This window comes from Chiloscyllium punctatum, chromosome 8 (assembly GCF_047496795.1).
Source record: "Chiloscyllium punctatum isolate Juve2018m chromosome 8, sChiPun1.3, whole genome shotgun sequence".
NCBI lineage: Eukaryota > Metazoa > Chordata > Chondrichthyes > Orectolobiformes > Hemiscylliidae > Chiloscyllium > Chiloscyllium punctatum.
In genome coordinates, this window is record NC_092746.1 from 7,433,687 (window position 1) to 7,460,803 (window position 27,117).

The 27,117-nt window shown below is 40.3% G+C and overlaps 1 protein-coding gene across 1 annotated transcript in view; it reads right to left on the reverse strand.

Annotated features, from left to right (window-relative positions):
• Positions 1 to 15,895: 15,895 nt before the first annotated feature.
• Positions 15,896 to 27,117, reverse strand: part of kdsr (3-ketodihydrosphingosine reductase) — a 40,316-nt gene continuing 29,094 nt past the window's right edge. The window contains exons 9-10 of the mRNA XM_072575128.1: positions 23,367 to 23,468; positions 15,896 to 16,780 (exon numbers count right to left, since the gene is read on the reverse strand). Coding sequence (XP_072431229.1) covers positions 16,661 to 16,780; positions 23,367 to 23,468 — 222 coding nt within the window. The 3' untranslated portion in view covers positions 15,896 to 16,660. The remainder of the gene's footprint in view (positions 16,781 to 23,366; positions 23,469 to 27,117) is intronic.

The following is a 27,117-nucleotide window of genomic DNA, read 5'->3' on the forward strand; positions in this document are numbered from 1 at the left end:
AACAGTGGCTAGTACATTGGCGAGGTCCAGCAAGGACTCCATGGGAAGGACATCAGTGGAGGTGAGTTGGTACTGAAGAGTTGTGACATGGTGACATGGTAAACAGGATCGTGCTTGGCCACCTTGTGCAGGACTCAGCACTTAAGAACTGTAAAACTGAACACCACGATTCTTCATTTTTCTGCTTTTTATTCTAGGTTTTGGTTTGTTTTTCTGTGCTTTAACACAGAACAGGAGAGAGGCAACACTAGACAACACTTTTCACGATTTTGTTACAAGATACAAAATGATAATAAGTGATCAAATAAATCAAATCCTGGCAGCGTACAAAATTATTCAAAATAACTTTCATATGTTAAGTTCATGACAAAACATAATGCAATGTAAAAATAAAAATCAAGTCTAGAAAGATTTATTTTACGAACATGGAGTCTCTACAGATAAAATAATTCTATAAATATGGAATATAGGGTATTTCACTTAACTATCTAAGCAAAAGGACTTAAGGTAGCACCAGTTTTACTGAGCAGTAACATCGGTTTAAGAATTTATTCAGTCTGTTTCTGGCATTGACCAACTTATGCAGGAACAGAAATATATTGCTGAAATCATTTACAGCCTTTTCTTGTACTGTAGAATCCTTTATTAATTTCCATTTAGTATTGAATCTAAAGAACTGTTAGTACTAACATATATATGTACAAAAGAGCAGACTGCAGGGTTGCTAAGTGAACTGATTAAATGAAGTTGTTTTTATTTATTCACGGACATGGGCACCATAGGCTTGGCCAGCACTTTTTGACTATTCCTAGTTGCTATAGGTCTGGAGTCACGTGTAGGCCATACCAAGGACTGCAGATTTTCTTCTCTAGAAAAGACATTAGTGAATCAGGTGGGGAGTTTCTGACACTTGATTTTTTTCGTCGTCATTATTCGTCTCAATTTCAGATCTTTTTATTGATTTCAAATTTCACTACCTATCACCATCTATGATACCTGGGCTCCCAGAACATTATATGGGTCACTGGACTAACATTATTAGGCCTAGCAATTACATTACTATGCCATTGGTTCCCCTAAACTGGGAGCAGAGGGATTAGTAAGAACACAGTGGTATTAGCTGCGTGTATAGTCACAGGATAGACACAGCTGGTTGCAACCAAGAGTAAGAATCTGAAGTGGTGTCATCTGCCCAGTACCAAGGTTTGGGACAGCTGCTCAAGGACAAGAGCTTGCAGTAGCAGTTATCACAAACCACAAAAGGTACTGATGTCATAGGTAGGACCTCCTTCCACATCAGACCATGTCCTTGCATACTTACACTTCAATGAATGTGGCAGCTAGTCATCTTCCAATACCGAGTGTGGTATGTGTTTGTGAAATGGAAACTTATAAGTGATAATTTTAAATACCTTTGCCTGGTTACATTTGCTTTGCTTACTGTTTATGGTAATTGCTGCCAGTCAATGTAACCTGAAGCCCTAATTTTAAAAAAGGCACATTTTTAGACAATGCAAGATGTGATGACATAAGTTGAAGCCAGATGAATGGCATATGAATCAATGGATATAACATTCAGCTAGTGATCAGGCTCATCAGAGTGTGACTGTAAGTGAGGCAGGTAGGGGGAACCTGAGTTCAGGAGTGGAGGAGCCTCAGCCCTTGACCTTGTCCAACAGGTACGAGACTCTTGCTCCCTGTTCGGCTTATCCCCAGGACCTGTGCCGCCGCAGTCACCCGGGCCATCTTCCAATTCATTTGGAGATCAAAGATGGACCGGGTCCGAAGAGACACAATGTACAAAGACCGGTGCAATGGGGGAAAAAACACGCCCAATGCCACCCTCACCCTGATGGCCACCTTTGTGTGTGGCTGCATCAAGCTGTGCGTGGATCCCCGGTACGCAAACACCAAGTGTCACTACGTACTGAGGTTCTACCTGCCCACGGTGTTGTGAAGGATGGGCCTGGCCTCGCTGCCGCGGAACGCTCCGAGTAGTTGGACCGTTCCGTGTCACCTGTCCTCCGTGGAGAAATTTATGAGGAAAAACACTTTGACCACAAGTCCATCAGGAAGTGGTCAGCACGTAGCGTCCTTGAGACCCTTCGGGAAAAGGAGAGGGCGGATCCTGTCGAGCAGTTCCCTGAGCAGACCGTCAAAGCCATTTGGCAGAATGCCTCATCGCCAGAACTTTCCAACAAGCACCAAGACGTGGCTTGGCTGGTGGTGAGAAGGGCTCTGCCTGTGAGATCCTTTATGCACGCCCGGACTCTCTGCTGCACCGCACGCTGCCCTCGAAGTGGCTGCGGTGGGGACGAGACTGTCACACACCTCCTTCTGGAATGTGCCTATGCAGAGGAAGTCTGGAGAGGAATGCAGTGGTGCTTGTCGAGGTTCGTCCCGAACAGCGCCGTGACGCGGGACTCCGTGCTCTACGGCCTGTTCCCCGGGACTCACACCAAGACGAACATTAACTGCGCCTGGAGGATCATCAACTCGGTGAAGGACGCTCTCTGGGCGATCCGAAACCTGTTGATCTTCCAGCTGAAGGAGTTGACCCCGACCGAGTGTTGCAGACTGGCACATTCCAAGGTCCAGGACTACGTGTTGAGGGACGCGCTGAAGCTTGGGGCAGCTGCCGCCAAGGCGCGGTGGGGAAAGACCACCGTGTAAGATCGGCCTGCCTAAAGAAGAACAGGGGGCCCATGTGGACGTTTTTTGGGCTCTGCTGATGCCTCAGCCAAATATATGCATAAGATTGAAAACTGCACAGACCTGTATATGACAATGTTAAATTCTGATCGGTGTTTGTAAACGTTGACAGATGTATGGCATGACCACATGTACAGACCATCAAATCATTTTATGAATAAAAGTATATTTTTGAAATAAAAAAAATTCTTGCTCCCTATTCGGATGAGGAAAAGGGCTCTGGACAGGATGAGCCAACTGACCAAGGCACCATGGTGCAGAAGGCCATTCAAGAGGGGGGAGCTAATAGACAAGTAGTGGTTATAGGAGATTCTATAATTAGGGGGACAGATAGTATCCTTTGCAAGCCGGATTGGGAGTCTTGCATGGTGTGTTGCCTGCCCGGTGCCAGGGTGCGGGACATCTCCGACCGGCTTGAAAGGATATTGGAGCGGGAGGGAGAGGATCCAGTTGTTGTGGTCCACGTTGGTAGTAACAACATAGGTCCTCCACCCTAGTCTTGCCTGTTTGGGGATTACGAAGCATTAGGCAGGAAATTGAAGCACAGGTCCTTAAGTGTCATAATCTCCAGATTACTGCCCAAGCCACGTGCCAATTGGCATAGGGACAAGAAAATTAGGGAAGTAAACACGTGGCTAAGGGATTGGTGTGGGAAAGAGGGATTCCACTTTATGGGGCATTGGCATCAGTTTTGGAACCGGGGGGATCTGTACCGTTGGGACGGTCTCCACCTGAACCGATCAGGTACCAATGTTCAAGCAAAGAGGATAAATAGGGTGGTCAGTAAGACTTTAAACTTCTGAGTTGGGGGGGGGGGGGGGGGGGGGGGAGAAGGGAAAGTGAAAGCAACAAGGAGTATGGCGTTAAATGGAAAGATAAGCAGGAGGATAGCATGTGTCCAGGCGGATTTAAAATTGAGGCAGACTGGGAATGCAGAAAAAAGCAAGGATAACTTAGGACATCATATGACTTCCAATATCTCTAATGATAAGAAAGTTAGCATTAAGGCGCTTTACCTGAATGCTCGTAGCATTCATAACAAAGCAGCTGAACTAATGGCACAGATCAGTGAATGATTATGATGTGGTCGGCATCACAGAGACTTGGTTACAGGGGGGTCAGGACTGGCAGTTAAACCTCCAAGGATTTTCAACTTATCGAAAAGACAGGGAGGTCAGCAGAGGGGGTGGGGTTGCCTTGTTAGTTAAGAACAATATTAAATCTATGGCACTGAATGACAGTGTCAGATGATGTGGAGTCTGTGTGAGTGGAATTGAGGAACCACAAAGGAAAAAAAAAACCATAATGGGAGTTGTGTACAGACCTCCTAACAGTGGTCAGGACCAGGGATGCAACATGTACCGGGAAATAGAGAAGGCATGTCAGAAAGGCAAGGTCACGGTGATCATGGGAGACTTCAATATGCAGGTGGACTAGGTAAATAATGTTGCCAGTGGATCCAAAGAAAGGGAATTCATGGAATGCTTACAGGATGGCTTTTTGGAACTGCTTGTCATTGGAGCCCACAAGGGAGCAGGCTATTCTGGACCTAGTGCTTTGCAATGAACCAGACTTTATAAAAGATCTTAAAGTAAGGGAACCCTTAGGAAGCAGCGATCATAATATGGTAGAGTTCAGTCTGGAGTTTGAAAGAGAGAAGGCAAAATCGGATGTAATGGTGTTACAGTTAAATAAAAGGTCATTATGAGGGCATGAGAGAGGAACTGACAAAAATAGACTGGAAGCAGAGGCTTGCGGGGAAGACAGTAGAGCAAAAATGGCAGGAGTTTGTGGGTATAATTAAGGACACTGTACAGAGGTTCATCCCCAAGAAAAGAAAGATTATCCAGGGAGGGATTAGACAGCCATGGCTGACAAAGGAAGTCAGGAAATGTATTAAAGAAAAAGAGAGATCCTATAAAGTGGCCAAGAGCAGTGGGAAATCAGAAGATTGGGAAGGCTACAAAAACAAACAAAGGATAACAAAGAGAGTAATAAGAAAGGAGAGGATCAAATATGAAGGTAGGCTAGCCAGTAATATTAGAAATGATAGTAAAAGTTTCTTTCAATACATAAGAAACAAACGACAGACAAAAGTAGACACTGGGCCACTTCAAACATGCTGGAAGCCTAGTGATGGGAGATAAGGAAATAGCAGGAGAACTTAACAAGTACTTTGCGTTAGTTTTCACAGTGGAAGACAGGAGTAATATCCCAACAATTAAAGGGAGTCGGGGGCTGAGTGGAGTATGGTTGTCATTACAAAAGAGATAGTGCTAGAAAAGCTAAAAAGTCTTAAAAATCAATAAATCTCCGGGCCCGGATGGGATACATCCTAGAGTTCTGAGAGAGGTGGCTGAGGAAATAGCGGAGGCATTGGTTGAGATCCTTCAAGAGTCACTGGAGTCACGGAAAGTCCCGGATGATTGGAAGATCGCGGTTGTAACCCCATTGTTCAAGAAAGGATCAAGACAAAAGATGGAAAATTATAGGCCAATTAGCCTAACCTCGGTTGTTGGTAAAATTCTAGAATCCATCATTAAGGATGAGGTTTCTAAATTCTTAGAAGAGCAGAGTCTGATTAGAACAAGTCAACATGGATTTACTAAGGGGAGGTCATGCCTGACAAACCTGTTGGTATTTTTTGAAGGTGACAAGTAGGTTAGACCAGGGAAACCCATTGGATGTGGTCTATCTAGACTTCTAAAAGGCCTTTGATAAGGTGCCACACAGGAGGCTGCTGAGCAAGGTGAGGGCCCATGGTGTTCGAGGTGAGCTACTGGGATGGATTGAGGATTGGCTGTCTGACAGAAGGCAGACAGTTGGGATAAAAGGTTCTTTTTCAGAATGGCAGCCGGTGACGAGCGGTGTCCCGCAGGGTTCAGTGTTGGGGCCACAGCTGTTCGCATTATATATTAATGATCTGGATGAAGGGACTGGGGGCTTTCTAGCGAAGTTTGCCGATGATACGAAGATAGGTGGACAGGCAGGTAGTACTGAGCAAGTGGGGAGGCTGCAGAAGGATCTAGTCAGTTTGGGAGTGTGGTCCAGGAAATGGCTGATAGAATTCAACGTGAACAAATGCGAGGTCTTGCACTTTGGAAAAAAGAATAAAAGCACAGACTACTTTCTAAAATGTGAGAAAATTCATAAAGCCAAAGTACAAAGGGATCTGGGAGTGCTAGTCCAGGATTCTCTAAAGGTCAACATGCAGGTTGAGTCTGTGATTAAGAATGCGAATGCAATGTTGTCACTTATCTCAAGAGGGTTGGAATATAAAATCACCATTGTGCTACTGAGACTTTATAAAGCTCTGGTTAGGCCCCATTTGGAGTACTGTGTCCAGTTTTGGTCCCCACACCTCAGGAAGGACATACTGGCACTGAAGCGTGTCCAGCGGAGATTCACACGGATGATCCCTGGAATGGTAGGTCTAACATATGAGGAACAGCTGAGGATCCTGGGATTTGTATTCATTGGAGTTTAGAAGATTAAGGGGATTATGGCTTGGAAAGGGTGGATGCTAGGAAATTGTTTCCGTTAGGTGAGCAGACTAAGACTCGTGAACACAGCCTTAGAATTAGAGGGGGTAAATTCAGAACAGAAATGCGGAGACATTTCTTCAGCCAGAGAGTGGTGGGCCTGTAGAATTCATTGCCGCAGAGTGCAGTGGAGGCCGGGACGCTAAATGTCTTCAAGGCAGAGATTGATAGATTCTTGTTGTCTCGGGGAATTAAGGGAGAATGCGGGTAAGTGGAGTTGAAGTGCCCAGCAGCCATGATTGAATGGCGGAGTGGACTCGATGGGCCGAATGGCCTTACTTCCACTCCTATGTCTTATGGTCTTATGATTGCAATTGACCCAAGCAACGCCTCGAATTTCAAGTTTCATTTTGCTTTTTTTCCCCAAGGGGAAAGTGGTACATGTGGTGAGGCCATCTTGTATAGTTACTGACTCACTCAAACTTCTGACTGAAATGAAGTTGAAACATTGCCATTTCTAATGCGAGTGACTTGCATGCCCTGCCTGTGATGCATTCATTCGAACACCATCACCCCTCCACCACAATCCTTCACATTGTTTGTTTGTTGCTATCATTATAGTCTTCATGATTTTTCAGTCTCCACCTTGCCATTTTTATAACTATTAATGATCCCATTTTACCCAGAGCATGGGACTTTGGAAAATTCTATGCCTTTGTTGGCCTTTAGAGGCCAGACTTACCTTAACCAATTTGAACCTCCAGTTCCCAGGCTCACCGTCCCTTCTTATTCACTATGAGGTTACACACTATTTTCAATTGTTCCCCATCACTGTCACCACTCCCACAGAATCCCACTGTAATGGAGCTCTTTTCCAGACTTGACTTGTCTGTTTTCTCCAGGATTTCCTGAAAGTGATAAATGCATAAGGCTAGTTGGTGTTTTAATGAGATATAAACACAAAATGAAGTCACCACTCAATGTGGAGATTCTGAAGTCCGATTTCAATCTCAAAATGTGAAACTGCGACAATTTCTCAATTTACATTTCCCCCCTCTTTTTCCAAACACTAATCATTAATCAGGCATGCCAGAAAAGGGAAAATACTGTCGAATTATTTGCACAATTTCAAAGGGTGTTTAGAAGTAGATGGCAGAAATGGAATTGTTTAAATCTTGAAGGAAAGAAAACAAGAAAGCTGAGGAATGGACTTGTGAATGGTTCTTTCAAAGACTTGGTTCAACATGCTGAACAGTTTTCGGTGCTGCATCATTCTATGAATCTGTTTACAGCCAGTTAGCTTCTGCAGGAAGTTTAACATGCAAATTAAAACCTAACAGCAGCCAGTGTAAGTAGCAATTATAGAAAAGAGCAAGTTTGAGATATAAAAAAGAATTGAAACAGAATATTGTCTTGATAAAATAAAAATGGACTACTAAACTTAATTGAACATTTTAATAGCGACTATTCCTCCAAATGGAAAACAGTAAAAGGGAATTGTTTTAAAACAACTTAAAATGGTCACAGGGATCAGCTGATTCAGATCATTTGGCATTGTTTGAAACTTGGGTATATTAGATGAAACAATATGAAGTCAATATTTTCCAATCACATCCCGGGGAAATATGGAAAGGTCATTTCCTATTTTGATGTACAAGATTGAGAATCTTCACATGTTGGAGACGAAACATTGCAAGCAATTACCAAGCCTGGAGAACCTAACCTCAGCAGACAATATAAACTGATGCTATTTCAAAAGACTCATTCTGCTAGACTAAGGGAAAATGGAGTTAAGCTTGAGAAGCATCTCTTAAGTACCTGGTTTGACAGCACTGAGTGGAAAACTGCAACAATGAGAACTTTAAAAAGTAACTCAATGCATGCAGTTCATACATAATTCCTCAACAACACAAATTACTCTAAACAATGTATTATTTGAATCTTTGTTTTACACTGGAAGCTATCCTTTTTTAAATTGTGTCCACAAAAAGTGACTGTATGAAGATATAAGCTTGATGTTAACATACTAACCCTGGGAAAAATAATAAACTTACTCTTCTTCCAAAAACAAACCTTGTGACTGGCTCCTCTCAGCGTACAGTAAAATACTTAACTATTTCAATTGCAGTGTCTCAGCTGAGTGGTAAAAAGCATGAAAAACTCTAATGACACACCAGGAATTTTGAAAAACAACTGGAGACTGTTCACTTCTCACCTGGTTGCACCAGTAAAACATTTTTGCTGCACCCTGATTCAAATCTCAAAGAATTAGTAAAGATTAAGAAAAACAAAACATTCTGAAAACTGGTTTTCAAGGACGAAATGAGATGCTGCTATTAAATTTTATTAGATCACAACTCAGTATAAAGAATAAGATAGATTTATCGAACAATGAACAGGTGAATGAAAGTTAAACACGAGAACAATACTCCATTCACATTAGCTGCAGAGTGAGATAGCAGGTTTGAGAGTTAAACTAATCCAAACATAGAATGTCTACTAACGTTTCCTAGTTAAGCCTTATTGCAGTCCTAATCCACTTGTTAAAAATTAATTGACTACAAATACTATAAATTGTTAGCATGGCTTGAAGACTCTAATACTTCTGCTTTTATTCATGGACAGTAAACAATTAAATTTTGGAAACAAGATTCTGCATTACCCAATAGCATGGGTTTAAATAAGGGGTTGAAACTACCTCATTACTATAGTGAACAGTCGAGGCTTGATTTACTTTCTTATCCAAACAAAAAGTAGTAAACATCCAAGATAGAAATAAGAGCAACATTCAGTTTCTTAAAATATAAAAATATTTTTGGATATGGCAGTTACAGCTAAGGCTGAAAGAAGCTATGAATTGTGAAAGTTTTTTGTAGACATATGAACCAAAACGAGACTTATATTAAAATAGTGCACTAAATGAATAATTAAATGGACACTAGATTTGATTTAACCAGGTGTTGGCACATGAAAGCAATGGAGCAAAGCAATTAAAACAAGTCCTCCCTCTTCATTCCTATCTCAATGAGGTTCAAAGTGACAGGCACATCTTTGGCATTTCATCACCTGTCTCTCAGGGAGGAAACTTCAGAAATTAGTTGGTACACTGTTACATTGGGTACACGAGCACCCTCATCAGCAACATTAAAAGGAAGCCTCTGAAACCAATCACTCATGACAGTAAAGCAAAAGAATAAGAACACAAGGTCAAGATGAAAAAGTGAGCTCCTAGCTTTGTAAAACTGGGCAAAACATGAGAAGTCTACACAATTAGATTGTGACACAAAAGGTTATATTTTCTCATTTAAAAAATCTCCCTTCACTCTTGCAACATTTTGATTTAGCCCATGAATCAAACAGGATTTAGTTCCCTCCCCTCTTCCACAACACTCCAAGAAAATGAACATATATGTGTAAATTCTAATGCATTCTATAGGCAGGTGCAAAATATAAAATCAAAACTTAATATTCATTGCTGCTAGGTTACACTAATTAGGATAGTTTTTGAAGAAAAGTGGGTTTTAAGATCAAAAATATCTATACAGGTGAATCACATTACGTTTTAGTATATCTTCGAGTATATGGTTTGATGTATATTTATTCTTAAGAGCTAATGTTAAAAACATATAAATCAGTGCAATCTTAAATTCTGCCTCCTTCTCAAAATGTTTATTGTAGAAAAAGGAAAACAAAGTATACATTAAATGTCAAATACATGATTTCAAGATGCATCTTTCAACTGGCGTTCAAGAATAATATTGTTTGTTGCACAATATTTAAATTCCTAGGACTAAGACTATAACCAGAAAACAGATTGCTCCAAATTTTATTAGTGATTAGTAACATCCAACATAACCACAGTACAAGATAGAGGAAACCTTGCTTTAGTTATCAATAATTTTCTCGAAAATCTTAGGCACCTTTATTTTAGGTATGATTTAGGAATGGCTGCAGTGAAAGAAGAAACACAAGACACCGCCTGAACGTTATTACAGCATTTCCTTTAAAAGGCCAATCTCAATATCAATTGTACAATTACCAGAAGCAGATAGTTTGAAACGTATGATCAACCATGCTATGGACAATGAACAATAAGTTTAGTTAACATACATCCAAACATAGTTTTTATAAAAATGACTGCTAGATGAGGAGTTAAGAGGAATGAAATAGATTTAAGTGTCAAAATTCCTGTTATGACACAGAATCTAAAGGAGTGAGGCATCACACTTACAAAATTTAAGAGAAGTCACTTGGCAGTAATTAAGCCTCATTACACTGCTAAAACGTACTGGCATTGGAATGAATAGCATTATTGGTTCCAGTATAGTCAGTACCTACCAGATAAAAGAACGGCAATCTCATCTCATTCCACACACCTTATGCGGAGTTGCTCAGCAAACTCAGTATGGCAAGCGTGATCACAAGAAAGTTGCTGCCTAATTCATGTTTCAAGAAAAGTGAATGCTGTCAGCCTTATCTTTAATTCTACTCAACATCCTGGCCAAGATCTTACGATTTTTATTATGTAAAACTAAAAAGCAAAGTTTGTGGGAAGCAGATAGAAGTAATGGAAGAAGTGCAAATAAAATGTACTAGATTATAGAAATGATAAATGTAGTTAGAAACTGGAATAAGATTGCAGAAGTTTCATTCTGAGAAAATTTAAAGAGGCAACATGATAGCCATTTTCAGATTAAGTTTAGAAAGCTTCTAATGTCTGGAAAACCAAAAAAAAGGCACATACTTGAAGTCAAAAATGAACTATTAGAAAGTGGAATTTGTAGCCATAACCTTTGTTGAATCAAAGTTCTTTACCCATTAGTTGTTTGATAAAAGCGATATATTAAATTGGGGTATAGCAAACAGTACACTTAGATTACACATTTAATGCAAAGAAATACAGACAAAACTTAATAGGTGAATTAATTCTTTGTGCTGTAAAATTCTATATGTTTATCACTTTGATCTTTGGAAAAGATATCCACATTCATCCAGAATCACCGATAGCTTCAAAAACCATTGTCCGTTGCGTATCAAGCATCATGCAGCTGGCAAAGAGGTTATTCTCAGACATTCTTGCTTAACCAACTTATTTTCATGACACAAATAGCCTGAGTTGAAGATATCTCTCACCCTTCAAAATATCAGGTTTTATAGACACTAAAAACACTATTTGTGGCACAATAAGATCAAATAGCTAGGCAATCTTCAGTTAAATGCCATAATGATCTCATTATTATCTTGGTCATTAAGAGCTTTCAGTGAACACAAATGAAATCTCCGCTCCAGGTGAAATGGTAGAATCTGTGAAAATTGTCCAGCCCCACCATGTAAGTAAACCTGACGACAACACTTGCATGACCTTGGGGGTGCAGATTCATAGTGCGTTTAAGGGACAGTCACATGTAGACAGGGTGGTGAAGGTAGTGTTTGGTACACTTGCCTTTATTGGTCATTGTATTGAGTATAGGAGTTGGGATGTCATGTTGTGGCTGTACAGGACATAAATCTTTGGAATTCTGTGTTCAATTCTAGTCTCCTTGCTATAGAAAGATGTTGCAAAATTTTAGAGTGCAGAAATGATTTACAAAGATGTTGCCAGGATTGGAGGGTTTAAGCAATAGGGAGAGGCTGAATAGGCTGGGGCTATTTTCCGTGGAGCAGAGGGAATCATTAGGGGCATGGAAAGGGTGATTAACCAAGGTCTTTTTCCTCAAGGTAAGGGAGTCCAAATCCAGAGGGCACTGGTTTAAGGTGAGAAGGTAAAGATTTAAAAGGGACCCAAAGGGCAACTTTTTCACACAGAGAATGGTGCATGTATGGAATGAGTTGCTAGAGGAAGTGGTGGAGACTGGTATAATTACAGTATTTACAAGGGATTTGGATGGGTACATGAATAGGAAGGGTTTAGAGGGATATGGGCCAAATGCGGATAAATGGGACTAGATTCAGTCAGGATGTCTGGTTGGCATGGATGAGTTGGACCAGTCTGTTTCTGTGCTGTACAACTGACTCCATACAATAATACAAAACAGAACAAAGTTATATGGTCCAACAGAATGTAAAACAAACCACTCTCACTACCCAAAAAATAAGTGCAGAGGGAATAATATTTATTGAACACCTATGTTACTAAAAAGAATTACAATCAAATTAAGGTAATAGGCTTGATTTTTCAATATGAATATTTTCAGGTCTAATAGTTAAATGGAGTGTGACTCTATCATTTCCATAAATTAATTATCATTCATGAAAATGTTCATCATAGGACTCTGAACATCACTGGTCAATAATTCATACTTTATAGTGAATCTAATTCCAGATAGATATAGAACTGAAACAGGACTAATTTGAAATGAGTGTTTCTTTCCATTTTCTAAAAGAGGTAGGAGTCACAACAAGTGTGTATTTAAAAAAGGTTCTGGTAATATTACAGTACCTTAATGTTTTTCCTTTTGGGTTGATATCTCAAAAATACAGCATTCAAGTTACAACCGGGTCACCTGTAAGACTCAAGCTTCCATGTTTTCTGTTTAATTTCATTATCCACTTACACCTGCAATCCTGGAGCTAATTCATGCACTAAATACAAGTGAAAAGTGGGACAGTAAAGCAAACCATTCCAACTAACATATCAACAAAAAAAATGTGCAAAATTTGATATAATAAAGTCATTACTCCAATATTTAAATATGGTGATAGAGCAGAGCAAAAAACAAATCAAGCAAAACTTGCTTCAGTACAAGAAAGAGTCCATTAACACAGACCATCATGGTCCAAGTTTCTACTAGCTTCCAATCACAATTTTAAAAAAAATGAACATCTCATCAACTGCTAGACATCCAAAGCCAGGCAGTTCTACATCAAAAATCAGAATTGGCGTCTGGAACAGTGAAGTTGAAATGTGTGAAACCTCTAAATAATCAACACTCAGGCATCCTCTGTCCTAATGCGATCAAAAGAAAAATTGTACAGATCTTTATAAAATTACAATGGAAGCAATACATCACAGTCAAACAATACAGAAACCTAAAAGAACTTAAGTCACACCAGTGACAGTACTGTAATCACAAACTCTGGTCTGAAAACAATATGCAGGTAATGAAAAGTCTCAACATTATTTCAAGTGGATGCAATGTTATAGACTGGAAAAGATTTATGAAGTAGCACAGATCAAGTGAATTGGTCTGTCTAAACAATAGAATATAGGGCCCCCAAAAGATCTAGAGTTGATCTGCTTGTTGAAACTCAGGAGATGGAACAGATACTAAGTGAATATTTCATGTCAGTTTTTACTGTGGAGAAAAAAAAATGAAGGCTAAAGAACTTGGGAAAATAACTATTGATGTTTAGAAAATAGTTCTCATTACAGAGCAGGAAGTGCTGGAGGTCTTGGGAAACAAAGCTGGTTAAATCTCCAGGATCTGATCAAGTGTATTCTAGGATGTTGTGGAAAGTTAGGGAAGAAATTGAGGGGCCAGGAATATTTGTATCATCTATAAACGACAAGTGAGTGGCTGGAGGACGAGAGGGTGGCTAATATTGGACCTTTATTTAAGAAAGGTTGAAAGGTGAAGTATGGGAACTACAGTCTGATGAGCCTGACATGAGTGGTGAGTAAGTGTTGGGGGTGATTTTGAAAGATAGGATTTACAAGAGGAGAGGCAAGGACTGATCATGGACAGTCAGCATGGTTGTGTGTGTGAGGGAAATCATATCTCACAAACTTGATTGAGTTTTTTTGAGGAATAACTAGGAAGATTGATGAGGGCAGAGTTAGTAAAGCCTTTAACAGGGTTCCGGGGTGGACTAATTAGCAAAATTAGATCACGCGGGATTCAGGGTGAGCTTGCAGATTGGATACAAAATTGGCTTGATGGCAGGCAGAGGGTGGTGGTGGAGGACTGGAGGCCTGTGACCAGCAGTGTTCCACAAGGATTGGGTCCACTTTTGTTCGTCATTTATACAAACGATTTGGATGAGAAGGTAGGAGACTTGGTTGGTAAGTTTGCGGATGACACCATAATTGGTGCTATAATGGACAGTAAGGTTATCTAAGTTTACAAAGAAATCTTGATCAATGGGCTGGGGAGCAGTAGATGGAGTTTAATTTGGATAAATGGAAGGTATTGCAGTTCGGCAAAAACAAACAAGGGCAGGATATATACAATTAATGGTAGGATCCTGGGTGGAGCTGTAGAACAGGGAGTCCTAGGGGTTCAGGTATAATTCTTTGAAATGTGCATCACAGGTACACAGGGTGGTTAAGGTGGCATTAGCACACTTGCTTTCATTTCTCAGACTACTGAGTATAGAAGTGGGAATGTTATGTTCTGGTTGTACAGAACGCTGGTGAGGCCTCTTCTGGAGTACTGCGTGCAGTTCTGGTCACCCTGCTAATAGGGAGGATATTATTAAACCTTGGCTCCAATTTATCAGGATGTTGCAGTGAATGGAGGCTGAGTTATAAAAATAGGCTGGATAGCGGGGACTTTTTTCACTAGAGAGGTGGTGGTTGGGGTGAACTTTATAAAATGAGGGACATTGAGAAGATATTCATAGCAAGGGTATTTTGCCTAACTGGGAGAGATCAAAGCTAGGGGACATACTTTTAAGGAGAGAAGAAAGTTTTTTTAAAAAATAGACTGAGGGGTAACTTTTTTTTACACAAAGTGGAATGAACTGCCAGAGGAAGTGGTGGATGTAGGTCCAGTTACAACATTTCACAAGGCATTTGGATAAGTACTTTACATGGAGGGATACAGGCCAAATACAGGAAAGTGGGATTAGATTAGTTTGGAAACATGGTTGGCGTGGACAAGTTGGTCTGTTTCCATGCTGTATGACTAACTTTCAAATAAATAAGACTGTGGTCTTGTAGCTCTTCTTTTTAAACACATTAAAAAAAATCCAAGATCTATCTTCTCTTTGATAACCACCTGAATTTACTTTAAAAAAGGTTCAACATATCAGCCTGAGTTCAGTGATTATACGCTCACATCAAGTCAAAGACTTGCCAGTTTCCACGGCAAAGACTTGCATAAAAAGCCAAGAGAGACAACAGTGCAGTATTACCAACTGTTGGAAATGTTATCTTTCAAATGAGATGTTAAGTTAATGCTCCACGAACATGGTTCAGCAGATGCAAAGGTCTAAAAAGGGCTAATAGCAGCATTTAAACAGGGTAACACTTTCTCATACCCTGGCCATTGTTTGTCCTCCCCATGCTCTAAGTTGTGCAATTAAGTTATCTCAAGTCCATAGTTGCATAAAAATGACAGCAAATCGCCCATACCATACCATACCAAATGCCAACACCAAAACGACATAATGCATCGGTAACCAATTATCTGGTTATTTCTCTCATTAACCTACATGCTCACAAATGGTCTGTTGTATTTCCCTACATTACAAAAGTGACTATGCTTCAAAAGTATTTAACTTGCTGTAAAGAGCTTTGAAACATTCAGAGGCAAGTATTTCATTGTGTAGATTACGTTATTATCCATTTTATAGTTATTTCGCTGGATTTACAAGACTTTTATGGAAATACACCATAGACATACACAGAAAAAAACTCATTCGAAATATTAAATACTGAGGCTACAGAATCAGATCAGTGGTCAACACAAAATTAGCAATTTTGAAAAGGAAATTATTAATTTCTAAGTAATGCCATGCGACATGATATAGTTTGACTATTTCACAGAAAGAGTAAAGCATTTTATTCAATAGTTTACATACCACAATAAAAATAAATGCTCATCCAACTCTTTGAAAACTCTAACAAATTGAAGCGGAAATATTGTTCAGTTAATGTTAAAATGTCATGGGCTGAGTGAAGGCTTTTAACAGTTTTAATGAAGGTTTTCAAAAACAATATGGGGGGGGGGGGGTCACATTTAAATGCTTCGCAACTATCCGATGAAACATTTGGTCAACCCGTTACATATACTGTACCCAATAGATCTTCAAATCATGCCAAAGGATTCAATTTCAAATGGTGCCACAACCAAAGCTAGAGAAACACGTTACAAGGGCAAAAAAAACTCCATTGCTGATTTGATTGGAACATCAAAAATAAATAAGAGGACATAGGGCAAATGAAGCCAAGTTCTCTCATTTAATTTGGATGGGATGGGAAGGGAAGGGGAATAAATTGAACAATTACAAAAATAGTGCCAGCACAATACATAAAAAAAATGCATCTATGATTTATAGCCTTTCATGTGCACTTCTCCCAATCAATGCTGGTTATAAATTATATTGCAATTTCCATTCAAGGCATCAGAGTCGTACTGCTAACGTACCACTGTGGTCTTCTCTTTGTACCACACAGTCAGACCCCACTCCAACCCAAAAGATCTGATGCCACTAAGATCAGGAGTGGAGGGGCAAGACTGAAACATCTCCTTCAATATTTATTTTTCAAAGTCTGATCCTTAACCTCCAAACTCGAGGAGAGATTAATCCTTCTTTTCCAAGCCTATACACTTTTCTTGCTGTATCATACAACGACGCACAATGCTGTCAAAACTTCCCAAGTAAAACAGAGCAATTGTGCGGAAAAGGCCCATGGTAACAATCTAGAAAGAAAAGGAGATACATCATTAAGACAATGTTGAAAGTAATGTTTGTTTAAACACAAGAGTTCCATTTCCTACCTTCTAATTAGAGTCTTGAAATTGAATTACATTGACTGGTTTACAGAGTGACATACTTAAGATTTATTAAGTTTCATTTGTTTATTAAAAAGGAAGATCAATCCAAACATTATATGAATATAGGAGGTATGATTAGTAAATTTGCAGATGACATCAAAATTGGAGGTGCGGTAAGCAGCGAAGGAGGTTACCTCAGAGTAGTCATAGTCAGATGTACAGCACGGAAGCAGATCCTTTGGTCCAACTCATCCATGCCGACCAGATATCCCAACCCAACCTAGTCCCACCTGCCAGCACCTGGCCCAAAACCCTCCAAACTCTTCCTATTCATATACCCATCCAGATGCCTTTTAAATGTTACAACCGTATTAGCCTCCACCACATCCTCTGGCAGCTCATTCCATACATATACCATGCACTGCGTCAAAAAGTTGCCCCTGAGGTGTCTTTTATATCTTTCCCCTCTCACCCTAAACCTATGCCCTCTCGTTCTGGACTACCCTACCCCTGGGAAAAGACTTTGTCCATTTATCCTATCCATGCCTATTCAACGTCTCTCTATTGCTCAAATCCTCCAACCCTGGCAACATCCTTGGTAATCTTTTCTGAACCCTTTCAAGTTTCTCAACATCTTTCCGATAGGAAGGAGACCAGAATTGCACGCAATATTCCAACACTGGCCTAACTAATGTCCTGTACAGCTGCAACATGACCTCCCAACTCTTGTACTCAATACTCTGACCAATAAAGGAAAGCATACCAAATGCCTTCTTCACTTTCCTATCTACCTGTGACTCTACTTTCAAGGAGCTATAAACCTGCACTCCAAGGTCTCTTTGTTAAGCAACACTCCCCAAGACCTTACCATGAAGTGTATAATTTCTGCTTTGACTTGCTTTCCCAAAATGCAGCACCTCGCATTTAACTAAATTAAACTCCACCTGCCACGTCTCAGCCCATTGGACCATCTGATCAAGATCCCGTTGTAATCTGAGGTAACCTTCTTCACTGTCCACTACATCTACAATTTTGGTGTCATCTGCAAACTTACTAACTCTACCTCTTATGCTCGCATCCAAATCATTTATGTAAATGAAAAGTAGTGGATGGGCCAAAGGTAAATCAGAGCAGAACATGTACACTTAATGATAAAGGTCCTGGAGAGTGTTGCTGAACATAGAGACCTTGAAGTGCAATTTCCTTGAAAATGGGAGTTGCAGGTAGATAGGATAGTGAAGGTGGTATTTGGCATGCTTGCCGTTATTGGTCAGTATACTGAGTATAGGAGTTGGGAGGTCATGTTGCAGCTGCACAAGAGACTGGTTAGGCCACTATTGGAATAGTGTACACAATTCTGATCTCCCTACTAGGGAGCATGTTACAAAGCTGAAAAGGGTTCAGACAAGAATTACAAGGATTTATCGCTAGGCTTGGAGGGTGTGAGCTATAGGGAGAGGCTGAATAAGCTGAGGCGACTTTCCCTGGACCATCAAAGGCAGAAGGGTGACCTCAGAGGTTTATAAAATCATGAGGGACATGGATAAGGTAAACAGAGAAGATATTTTCCCCAGTGTGGCGGAGTTCAGAACTAGAGGGCACAGGTTTAAGGTGAGAGGATCAAGATTTAGAAGAAAACTGAGGGGGAACTTTTTCCACACATAGGGTGGTACGTGTATGGAATGAGCTGCTAGAGGAAGTGGAGGGGGCTGGTACAATTATAACATTTAAAAGGCATCTGGATGGGTATACGAACAGAAAGGGTTGAGAGGGATAGGAGGCAAATAGGACTAGATTTACTCAGGATATCTAGTAGGCATGGATGAAGTGGACCGAAGGGTCTGTTCCCATCTGTATATGTTTAGGAGTCTGTTAAAACCACTCATTAACTGGACGGGGAAAATAATTGTAAAATCAGTTTGTACAACTAAAGTCAAGTTGAATTTTCCACCAGAGTTTAAATCAAGAACCAGAATTAGAAACCAAGCTGGGGATTAATCAAGAAACTGCTTTCAGCAGATGGTCTGAGTACTTTCAAAACAAGATTGAAAGATTTTAGATACCAAGAGAATTAGGCATGGGACAGGAAAATGGAACTAATGCTGAAAGTTTACCCCAAACTTCAATTAAAGGGAGCAAAAGGTCAATGGATCATATGGCATACACCTGTTCCAATTTCCTAAAATTCTACAACAACTGGATCACATGACACCTCTATCTCCAGTGACCGTTCTTCAGACAATTGAAAATATATTTTGGCTCAGTCTTCATAAAGGAGTTACAAAGTCAGGGAATGCAATGTAAAGAGGGAGGAAGTAAAGGAAGTTGATATTACTAAGGAAATGGTATTAGAGAAATTAATGGGTTTAAAGGTCAATAACACCCGAATAACCCAAGAATCTATATTCCAGAGTAAAGAATCCCTAGAAATAGTGGATGAGTCTGGAACAACTCCTATGGGACGAAGTGAGGCTAATAGAATCCCACTATCTTAAAGAGTGAAATGGAGAACGAGAAAACAGGGAATTATAGACCAGTTAGCCTTACATCAGTAGTGGGGAAAGTGTAAGAGTCCATTATAAAAGATTTCACACCAGAGCACTTGAAAAATAGAGACAGGATCAGATACAGACAGCATGAATTTACAAAGAGGGAAATCAAGCTTGCAAACCTACTGCGATTTGGAAATAATGTAATTAGTACAGCTCAAAAAGCAGCCATTGGATGCAGTTTACTTGGACGTTCAGAAGGCTTTTGATAAAGCTCCCATGTAAGAGATTAGCATTAAATCTTACACCATTTACCATTTAATTGCCAACTGACCAAACCTATCCATATCTTTTCACTGCCTCCTTGTCACTTATTCACAATATTCTTTCCAAACTATCAGCAAACTTAGCAACCATACTTTCCAACTATTCTTTCAAGGGACTTATTGTAACACTATTTGTTACATCTTGCCAATTTAAAGAGACCTATTTATGTTAGTATTGTTAGCCAACTAATCATCCATCCATCCATCCATGCCAATACATCCCCAACATAATGAGCTTCTATTGTCCACAGAAGCTTTTAGTTTGAGTACATTTTTGACAAACTTCTGATAATGTAAGTACTGTATAACCACTGCTCAGCCTCAAAAAAGCCAATAGATTAGTTAACCGAACTTCTCTTCTACAAAACCGGTTGCAGTAGGAAAATATTATAAATATATGTTGTTAATGGTGTATTTTCGTAATTTAGCAGTAATTTTCAGTTCTGGGGAGATAAAAATGTAAGGCTATTAAAATGCTGTGCTTTAGAGACTGCCATAACACTGAAGAAATGACAGTTCAAAAGTTTTAAAAAGTCAAAATAGAAGAGTTATGAAAGAGTGGGTAGGCTTACTTAGCTAAAGAACTGAACACTGTGTCCAGAAGGTATGCAAAAAGTGCAGTCCAGAGAGAGTATTTATTTGATACTTGGAGCTGAATTGTTTTAAAGCATTCAGCAAACCCTGAAAGATTGTAAAATTGATTTATTTCATCAGATCAGTGTGCGCAATTCTGGCCTCCTTCCTATCAGAAAGATGTTGTGAAACTTGAAAGGGTTCGGAAAAGATTTACAAGGATGTTGCCAGGGTTGGAGGATTTGAGCTATAGGGAGAGGCTGAACAGGCTGGGGCTGTTTTCCATGGAGTGTCGGAAGCTGAGGGGTGACCTTATAGAGGTTTACAAAATTACGAGGGGCATGGATAGGTTAAATAGGCAAAGTCTGGGGTTGGGGAATCCAGAAATAGAGGGCATAGGTTTAGGATGAGAGGGGAAAGATATAAGAGAGACCTACGGGGCAACTTTTTCCACACATAGAGGGTGGTACAGGTATGGAATGAGCCGACAGAGGAAGTGGAGGAGGCTGGTACAATTGCAACGTTTAAGAGGCATTTGGATGGGTATATGAATAGGAAGGGTTTGGAGGGATATGGGCCGGGTGCTGGCAGGTGAGACTAGATTGGGTTGGATATCTGGTCAGCATAGATGAACTGGACCAAAGGGTCTGTTTCCATGCTGTACATCTCTATGACTACGTTCTAACAGTGTGATAAACTGATCTAGTTGCCAGTTTAAGGACATCCTGAACAGACTTGCCCTCTAAGAGCTTGGCACAGCTTTGGAAGGCTATCAGATACCAATTTATCTAGTTAGCTGCTGAAAAACCTAGCTGCAGTTTGAACTTCACATTATGTTTGATCTATGCTGAAAACAGAGTGGAAAATCTAAGTTCAATATTCACCGAGTGGAATACAGGTCGGACTCTATTTGAACTTTGAGAACAGAAACTGGAAAATGAGTTACATTGAAACTAGTGGAAGGACCTACAAATGGCACTCCACACAGAGTCTTGCAACAAAGAAAGAAACTAGCAGATTCACTTGGAAGCATGAAAAAAATATTCACAAGGGCAGTGGCACAGTGGTTAGCACTGCTGCCTCACAGCGCCAGAGACCCGGGTTCAATTCCCGCTTCAGGCGACTGACTGTGTGGAGTTTGCACATTCTCCCTGTGTCTGCGTGGGTTTCCTCCGGGTGCTCCGGTTTCCTCCCACAGTCCAAAGATGTGCAAGGCAGGTGAATTGACCATGCTAAATTGTCCATAGCGTTAGGTAAGGGGTAGATGTAGGGGTATGGGTGGGTTGCGCTTCGGTGGGGCGGTGTGGACTTGTTGGGCCGAAGGGCCTGTTTCCACACTGTAAGTAATCTAATCTAATCTAATCTAAAAAGGGTTTGACCAAGATATGTACAATCAAGAGCTAGTAAATTAGGGTTTAATGCTTGAGAATTGCCAGAGCGGAGGAGAACTAAAAGTAATTCTTGCACATATATGGTAAAAGAATTTAAGATATCATGACATACTGAGCTCAAAGTTTTTGAAGGGGTCATTGTAACTGCTGTTTGATCACTTTGGCAAAGGAATATCCTGATCATAGATGATCAATTTGGCCAAGTTTAGTTACTCCTAGCATCATTGCATTCTTGTTACAAAGATGGACAAAAGGAGCTGAACTGCAAAGGTGATGAGCCAGTGACTGCCCTTGTTATCATGGGAGTATTTGACTGAGTGTGGCATCAAGAAGCTCTGACAAAACAGAGATCCATGGAGATCAAGGGCATAACTCTCCATTGGGTGGAATTCTTAGTACAAAGCAAATTGGTTGTGGATGATGGAGGCCAATCATCTCAGCCATAGAACATCACTGAAAGAGGTCCTCAGGGTGGTGTTCCAGGCCCATCTTCAGCTGCTTCATTAATGACATTCCCTTCTCCCCCCCCCCCCCCAAACAGACAATGCAGCCTGCTTGATTAGCAAACCATTCACTACCTTGAGCATTCATCCCTCTACCACCATTGCAGCACGGTGCACTACAGTAACTCACTGATGCTGGTCTGAGAGCAACTCTCATACTCAGAACCTCTGCCACCCATGAAGAACATTACAGCAGATGCATGGAAATGTCTTACAAGTCACAAGTACCCTTCCAAGTTACATACCATCCTGACTTAGAATTATGTGCTCGTAAACTTGATGCTCTTAAACCCTCAAGGACTGCAGCAGTTTCAGACAGCAACTCACCACTATTTTCTCCATGCAGTTAGGAAGGGGCAACAAATGCTGGCCCAGCCAACCCAACTCACTTTCAATGAACCGAAGAACACAAGAAACATTTTGGGGGGAAAGTAAGTAGTAAATCTAACACCATAGTACATGTAGGAATAAACTATAGTGCTAAATAATTGTATTGCTTTTTTTTTTACAATAAAGCTTGTGCCTAGTTTTTAAAAAAATGCAACTTTATGATGGAGCTGATTTTTTAAACGGAGATGCTTGGATTTCTCTAGGAGAAAAAAAGTGAGGACTGCAGATGCTGGAGATCAGAGTCAAGAGTGTGGTGCTAGAAAAGCACAGCAGGTCAGGCAGCCTCGGAGGAGCAGGGGAAATCAATGTCTTGGGCATAAGCCCTTCATCAGAAAATGAAGGGCTTATGCCCAAGACATTGATTTCCCCTGTTCCTCGGAGGCTGCCTGACCTGCTGTGCTTTTCGAGCACCCCACTCTCTGCTTGGATTTCTCTGTAAAATGTTAACAGTCCTTTACCTGATCATAACAGCGACCATTCATTTGAGGCATTGGAGTTGTACGTTAATCTAGAATGTGAAGAGACTCAACTATTTTTAAAAACTTTATTTGAAAAGGTGGAGAAGGAATACACTAGAGGCCAAACCAAACTTCATTTCTGTGTGCAGCTGAAAGAAGTGCAGGATACTAAACTGAGGTCTACACAAACAGCAAGATTTCAGAAAACTCACTCAAAGCTGCAACTTTCAACAATTTTGGGCCTAAAAAGGAAAAACTGACTAACATTTATAAAATCTGGCAATGGTGAAATAAAATGTACAAATACAAAAGAAGAACTTCACTTTGAATAGCTGTCAGAAATCAGAGAGTAACAAAATGTATTATAAATTATTCACGTACCTGCTGAAGACCCTCTGTAATAGTGGTGACAGGAGACATACCACAAGTGAGTGATGAAAGCATATACCCATCAGAACCAACTGAGCTGTTAAAGTTTCCTTGCTGGTTAAAGGGCAAGATGACAGAAGCATGAAAAGAGAGGCTTATATTCATCACATTTAAATGGCAGACATGTTTTCTACAGTAAAATAGTTACGCTCAATCCTTTGTACAAATATTGGAAGTTTAATTCTCATTGTACAATCAAGTGATACAGTTGCACATATAATTCTGTGATATATTATGTTTAAAAATACATAAGTGGCAGACAAGTTGCATCTTAACCCAATAATATAATGAACACATTCTGGTTGTAAAGAGGTAATAACAGAAGGCAGTAAGGGGGTTCATATAAATTCGGTTGTGAAATATACTGGGACATATCCTATTTAGGTTAAAAACAATGACTGCGGATGCTGGAAACCAGAGTCTAGATTAGAATGGTGCTGGAGAAGCACAGCAGTTCAGGCAGCTTCCGAGGAGCAGTAAAATCGACGTTTCGGGCAAAATTTCTTCATCAGGAATATACCTGATGAAGGGCTTTTGCCTGAAACATCGATTTTACTGCTCCTTGGATGCTGCCTGAACTGCTGTGCTTTCCCAGCACCATTCTAATAATTTCCTATTTAGCAAAAGCAATTTTATTTGGTAATAAATTTACTCATGTTCTCACAGATTCATCACATACCAAGTCACTCAACTCTGCACACCAAGAATTTTTTGGTTCTTAGGATTTGAGCAAGACCAGAAATACCATTTATTTGTCGTTAACTCCAGGAGGTTTGTAGTTCCTCTCCCACAATCGTTTTTATGACTAAAGTGGCATATTCCACCATATCAAAGTGCCTTAAAACACAATCACAGTATTGGATTGGATAAGGTTTCCATTCATAAAGTATATTAATAAATACTGTTTATACAATATCTAGTTATTGAAGTGAATTGCTCGGGAGAAGGACATGGAAGATATAGAATATAGGGAAGTAAATGGTGACATCACAAAAAATGCCATATTACAGAGGTCATGGTGCTGGATGTCTTGAAACACTTAAAAGTGGATAAATCACCAGGACCTGATCAAGTGTACCCCAGGATACTGCGGGAAACTTGAGAATTGATTGACAGGGCCCTTGTTAAGATATTTGTATCATCGATCGTCACAGGTGAGGTGCCTGAATACTGGAGCTTGGCTAATGTGGAGCCACTGTTTAGAAAAAGTGGCAAGGAAAAGCCAAGGAACTATAGACCGGTGAGCCTGACATCGGTGGTGGGCAAGTTGTTGGAGGGAATCCAGAGGGAACAGGACTTGTGTATTTGGAAAGACAAGGACTGATTAGGGATAGTCAACATGGCATTGTACATGGAAAATCATGTTTCACGAACTTGATTGAGTTTTTTGTAGAAGTAACAAGGAGGATTGAGGAGGCCAGAGCAGTAGACATGATCTATATGGACGTCAGTGAGGCGTTCGACAAAGTTCCTGATGGGAGTCTGGTAAGCAAGGTTAGATCTCATGGAATACAGGAAGAGCTAACCATTTGGATACAGAACTGGCTTCAAGGCTGAGGGTGGTGTTGGAGGGTTGCTTTTCAGACTGTAGGCCTGTGACCAATGGAGTGCCACAAGGATTGGTGCTGGGTCCACTGCTTTTTGTCATTTATATAAATGATTTGGATGTAAACATAGGAAGTATAGATAGTAAGTTGGCAGCCAACACCAAAATTGGAGGTGCAATGGACAGCAAAGGTTACTTCAGAGTACAATGGGATCTTGATCAGATGGGCCAATGGGCTGAGGGAGTAACAGATGGAGTTTAAATTTAGGTAAATGCAAGGTGCTGCATTTTGGAAGAACAAATCAGAGCAGGACTTATACACTTAATGGTAAGATCCAGGGGAGTGTTGCTGAACAAAAAGAAACCTTGGAGTGCAGGTTCATCGCTCCTTGAAAGTAGAGTCACAGGCAGATAGAATAGTGAAGGCAGCGTTTGGTATGCTTTCCTTTATTGGTCGGACTATAGAGTACAGGAGTTGGGAGCTGAAAATGTGTTGCTGGAAAAGCGCAGGTCAGGCAGCATCCAAGGAACAGGAGAATTGAGGTTTCGGGCATAAGCCCTTCTTCAGGAAGAAGGGCTTCTGCCCGAAACCTCGATTCTCCGGTTCCTCGGATGCTGCCTGACCTGCAGCGCTTTTCCAGCAACACATTTTCAGCTGATCTCCAGCATCTGCAGTCGTCACTTTCTACAGGAGTTGGGAGGTCATGTTGTGGCTGTATAGGACATTGGTTAGACCACTTTTGGAGTAGTGCATGCAATTCTGGTCTCCTTTGTATTGGAAGAAGGTTGTGAAACTTGGAAGAGCTCAGAAAAGATTTACCAGGATGTTGCCGGGGAGGAGAGTTTGAACTATAAGGAAACGCTGAATGGGCTGGGGCTTCAGAGGCTGAAGGGTGACCTTATAGAGGTTTATAAAATCAGGAGGGCTTGGATAGTGTAAATAGACAATGTTTTCCTTGGCCGGGTGGGGAGCTATAGAAGTAGAGGACATAGGTTTATGGTCAGAGGGGAAAGATATAAAAAGGGACCTAACGGGAAACCTTCTCATGCAGAGGATGCTGTGCATTTGGAAGGAGCTGCTAAAGGAAGTGGAGGAGGCTGATACAATTATAGCATTTAAAAAGGCACCTGGATGGGTATATGAATAGGAAGGGTTTAGAGGGATATGGGCTAAGTGCTGGCAAATGCAACTAGTTTAGGTTAGGATACCTGGTCAGCATGGACGAATTGGACCAAAAGGCTCTGTTTCCATGCTGTACATCTCTATGACTCAATGAATAATTTACTGAATTCATTTTGGAATGTGGCAAGTAGGACTCCAGAGTTTTGAAGTCAAACTGGACTTCAGCCAGACCTGAGTTTCTCCAGCATTTTGTTTGTTTCAGGTTTCCAGCATCTGAACTATTTCACTTTTGATTAGTCAAGCAATATTGTGATTGCAGAAGAGTCCTATATCTCTGTTGCAGTTTGCAGTAAAGTATTTTTGAATTTCACTCCTGAAATGTGTTTTGGCTATGGTCCTCAGTCCTAATCTCAGTCAATTAGGTAGTTTGACGCTATCTTCCCTATTAGTCCTTAAACATTTAATAAAATATCGACGCCTCAACTTTCTAAATTCTAGAGAACGCAACACAAGATTTATAAAATGTCTTTATATTTTAATTGTTGGAAATAAAGGATTATTCTGGTAAATATACACAGAGCAATCTCTCCAAAGCCAGTATACCCTTCCTAAGCTTTAGTACCAGAACTGCGGCCAGTACCATGATGTTTAACCACAGTTTTACATAGTCATAGTATAATATCTACACCCATATATTCTAGTCTTCTAGATACAAAGACCAGCATTCCATTGACATTTTGATTGTTAAAATGTCATGAATTATTCTGAAAATAATGTTCAGATCCTCTGCCTTTTTTGAATTCAAGCTTTTCACCATTTAGAAAAAGTATCCTGTTCTATCATTTTTAGGTTCAAAATGAATTACTACAATTGCTTACATTGAAATCTATTTGCCACAATGCTAAATATTCACTCAAAGCTTATCAATATCTCTTCATACTTTTACCTCTCCATCACACTGCTTACATCATTACAGATCTAAGCTGTTAGAAAACTTAGATGATGGGACAGAAAGCCATAGATCCAAGTTGTTA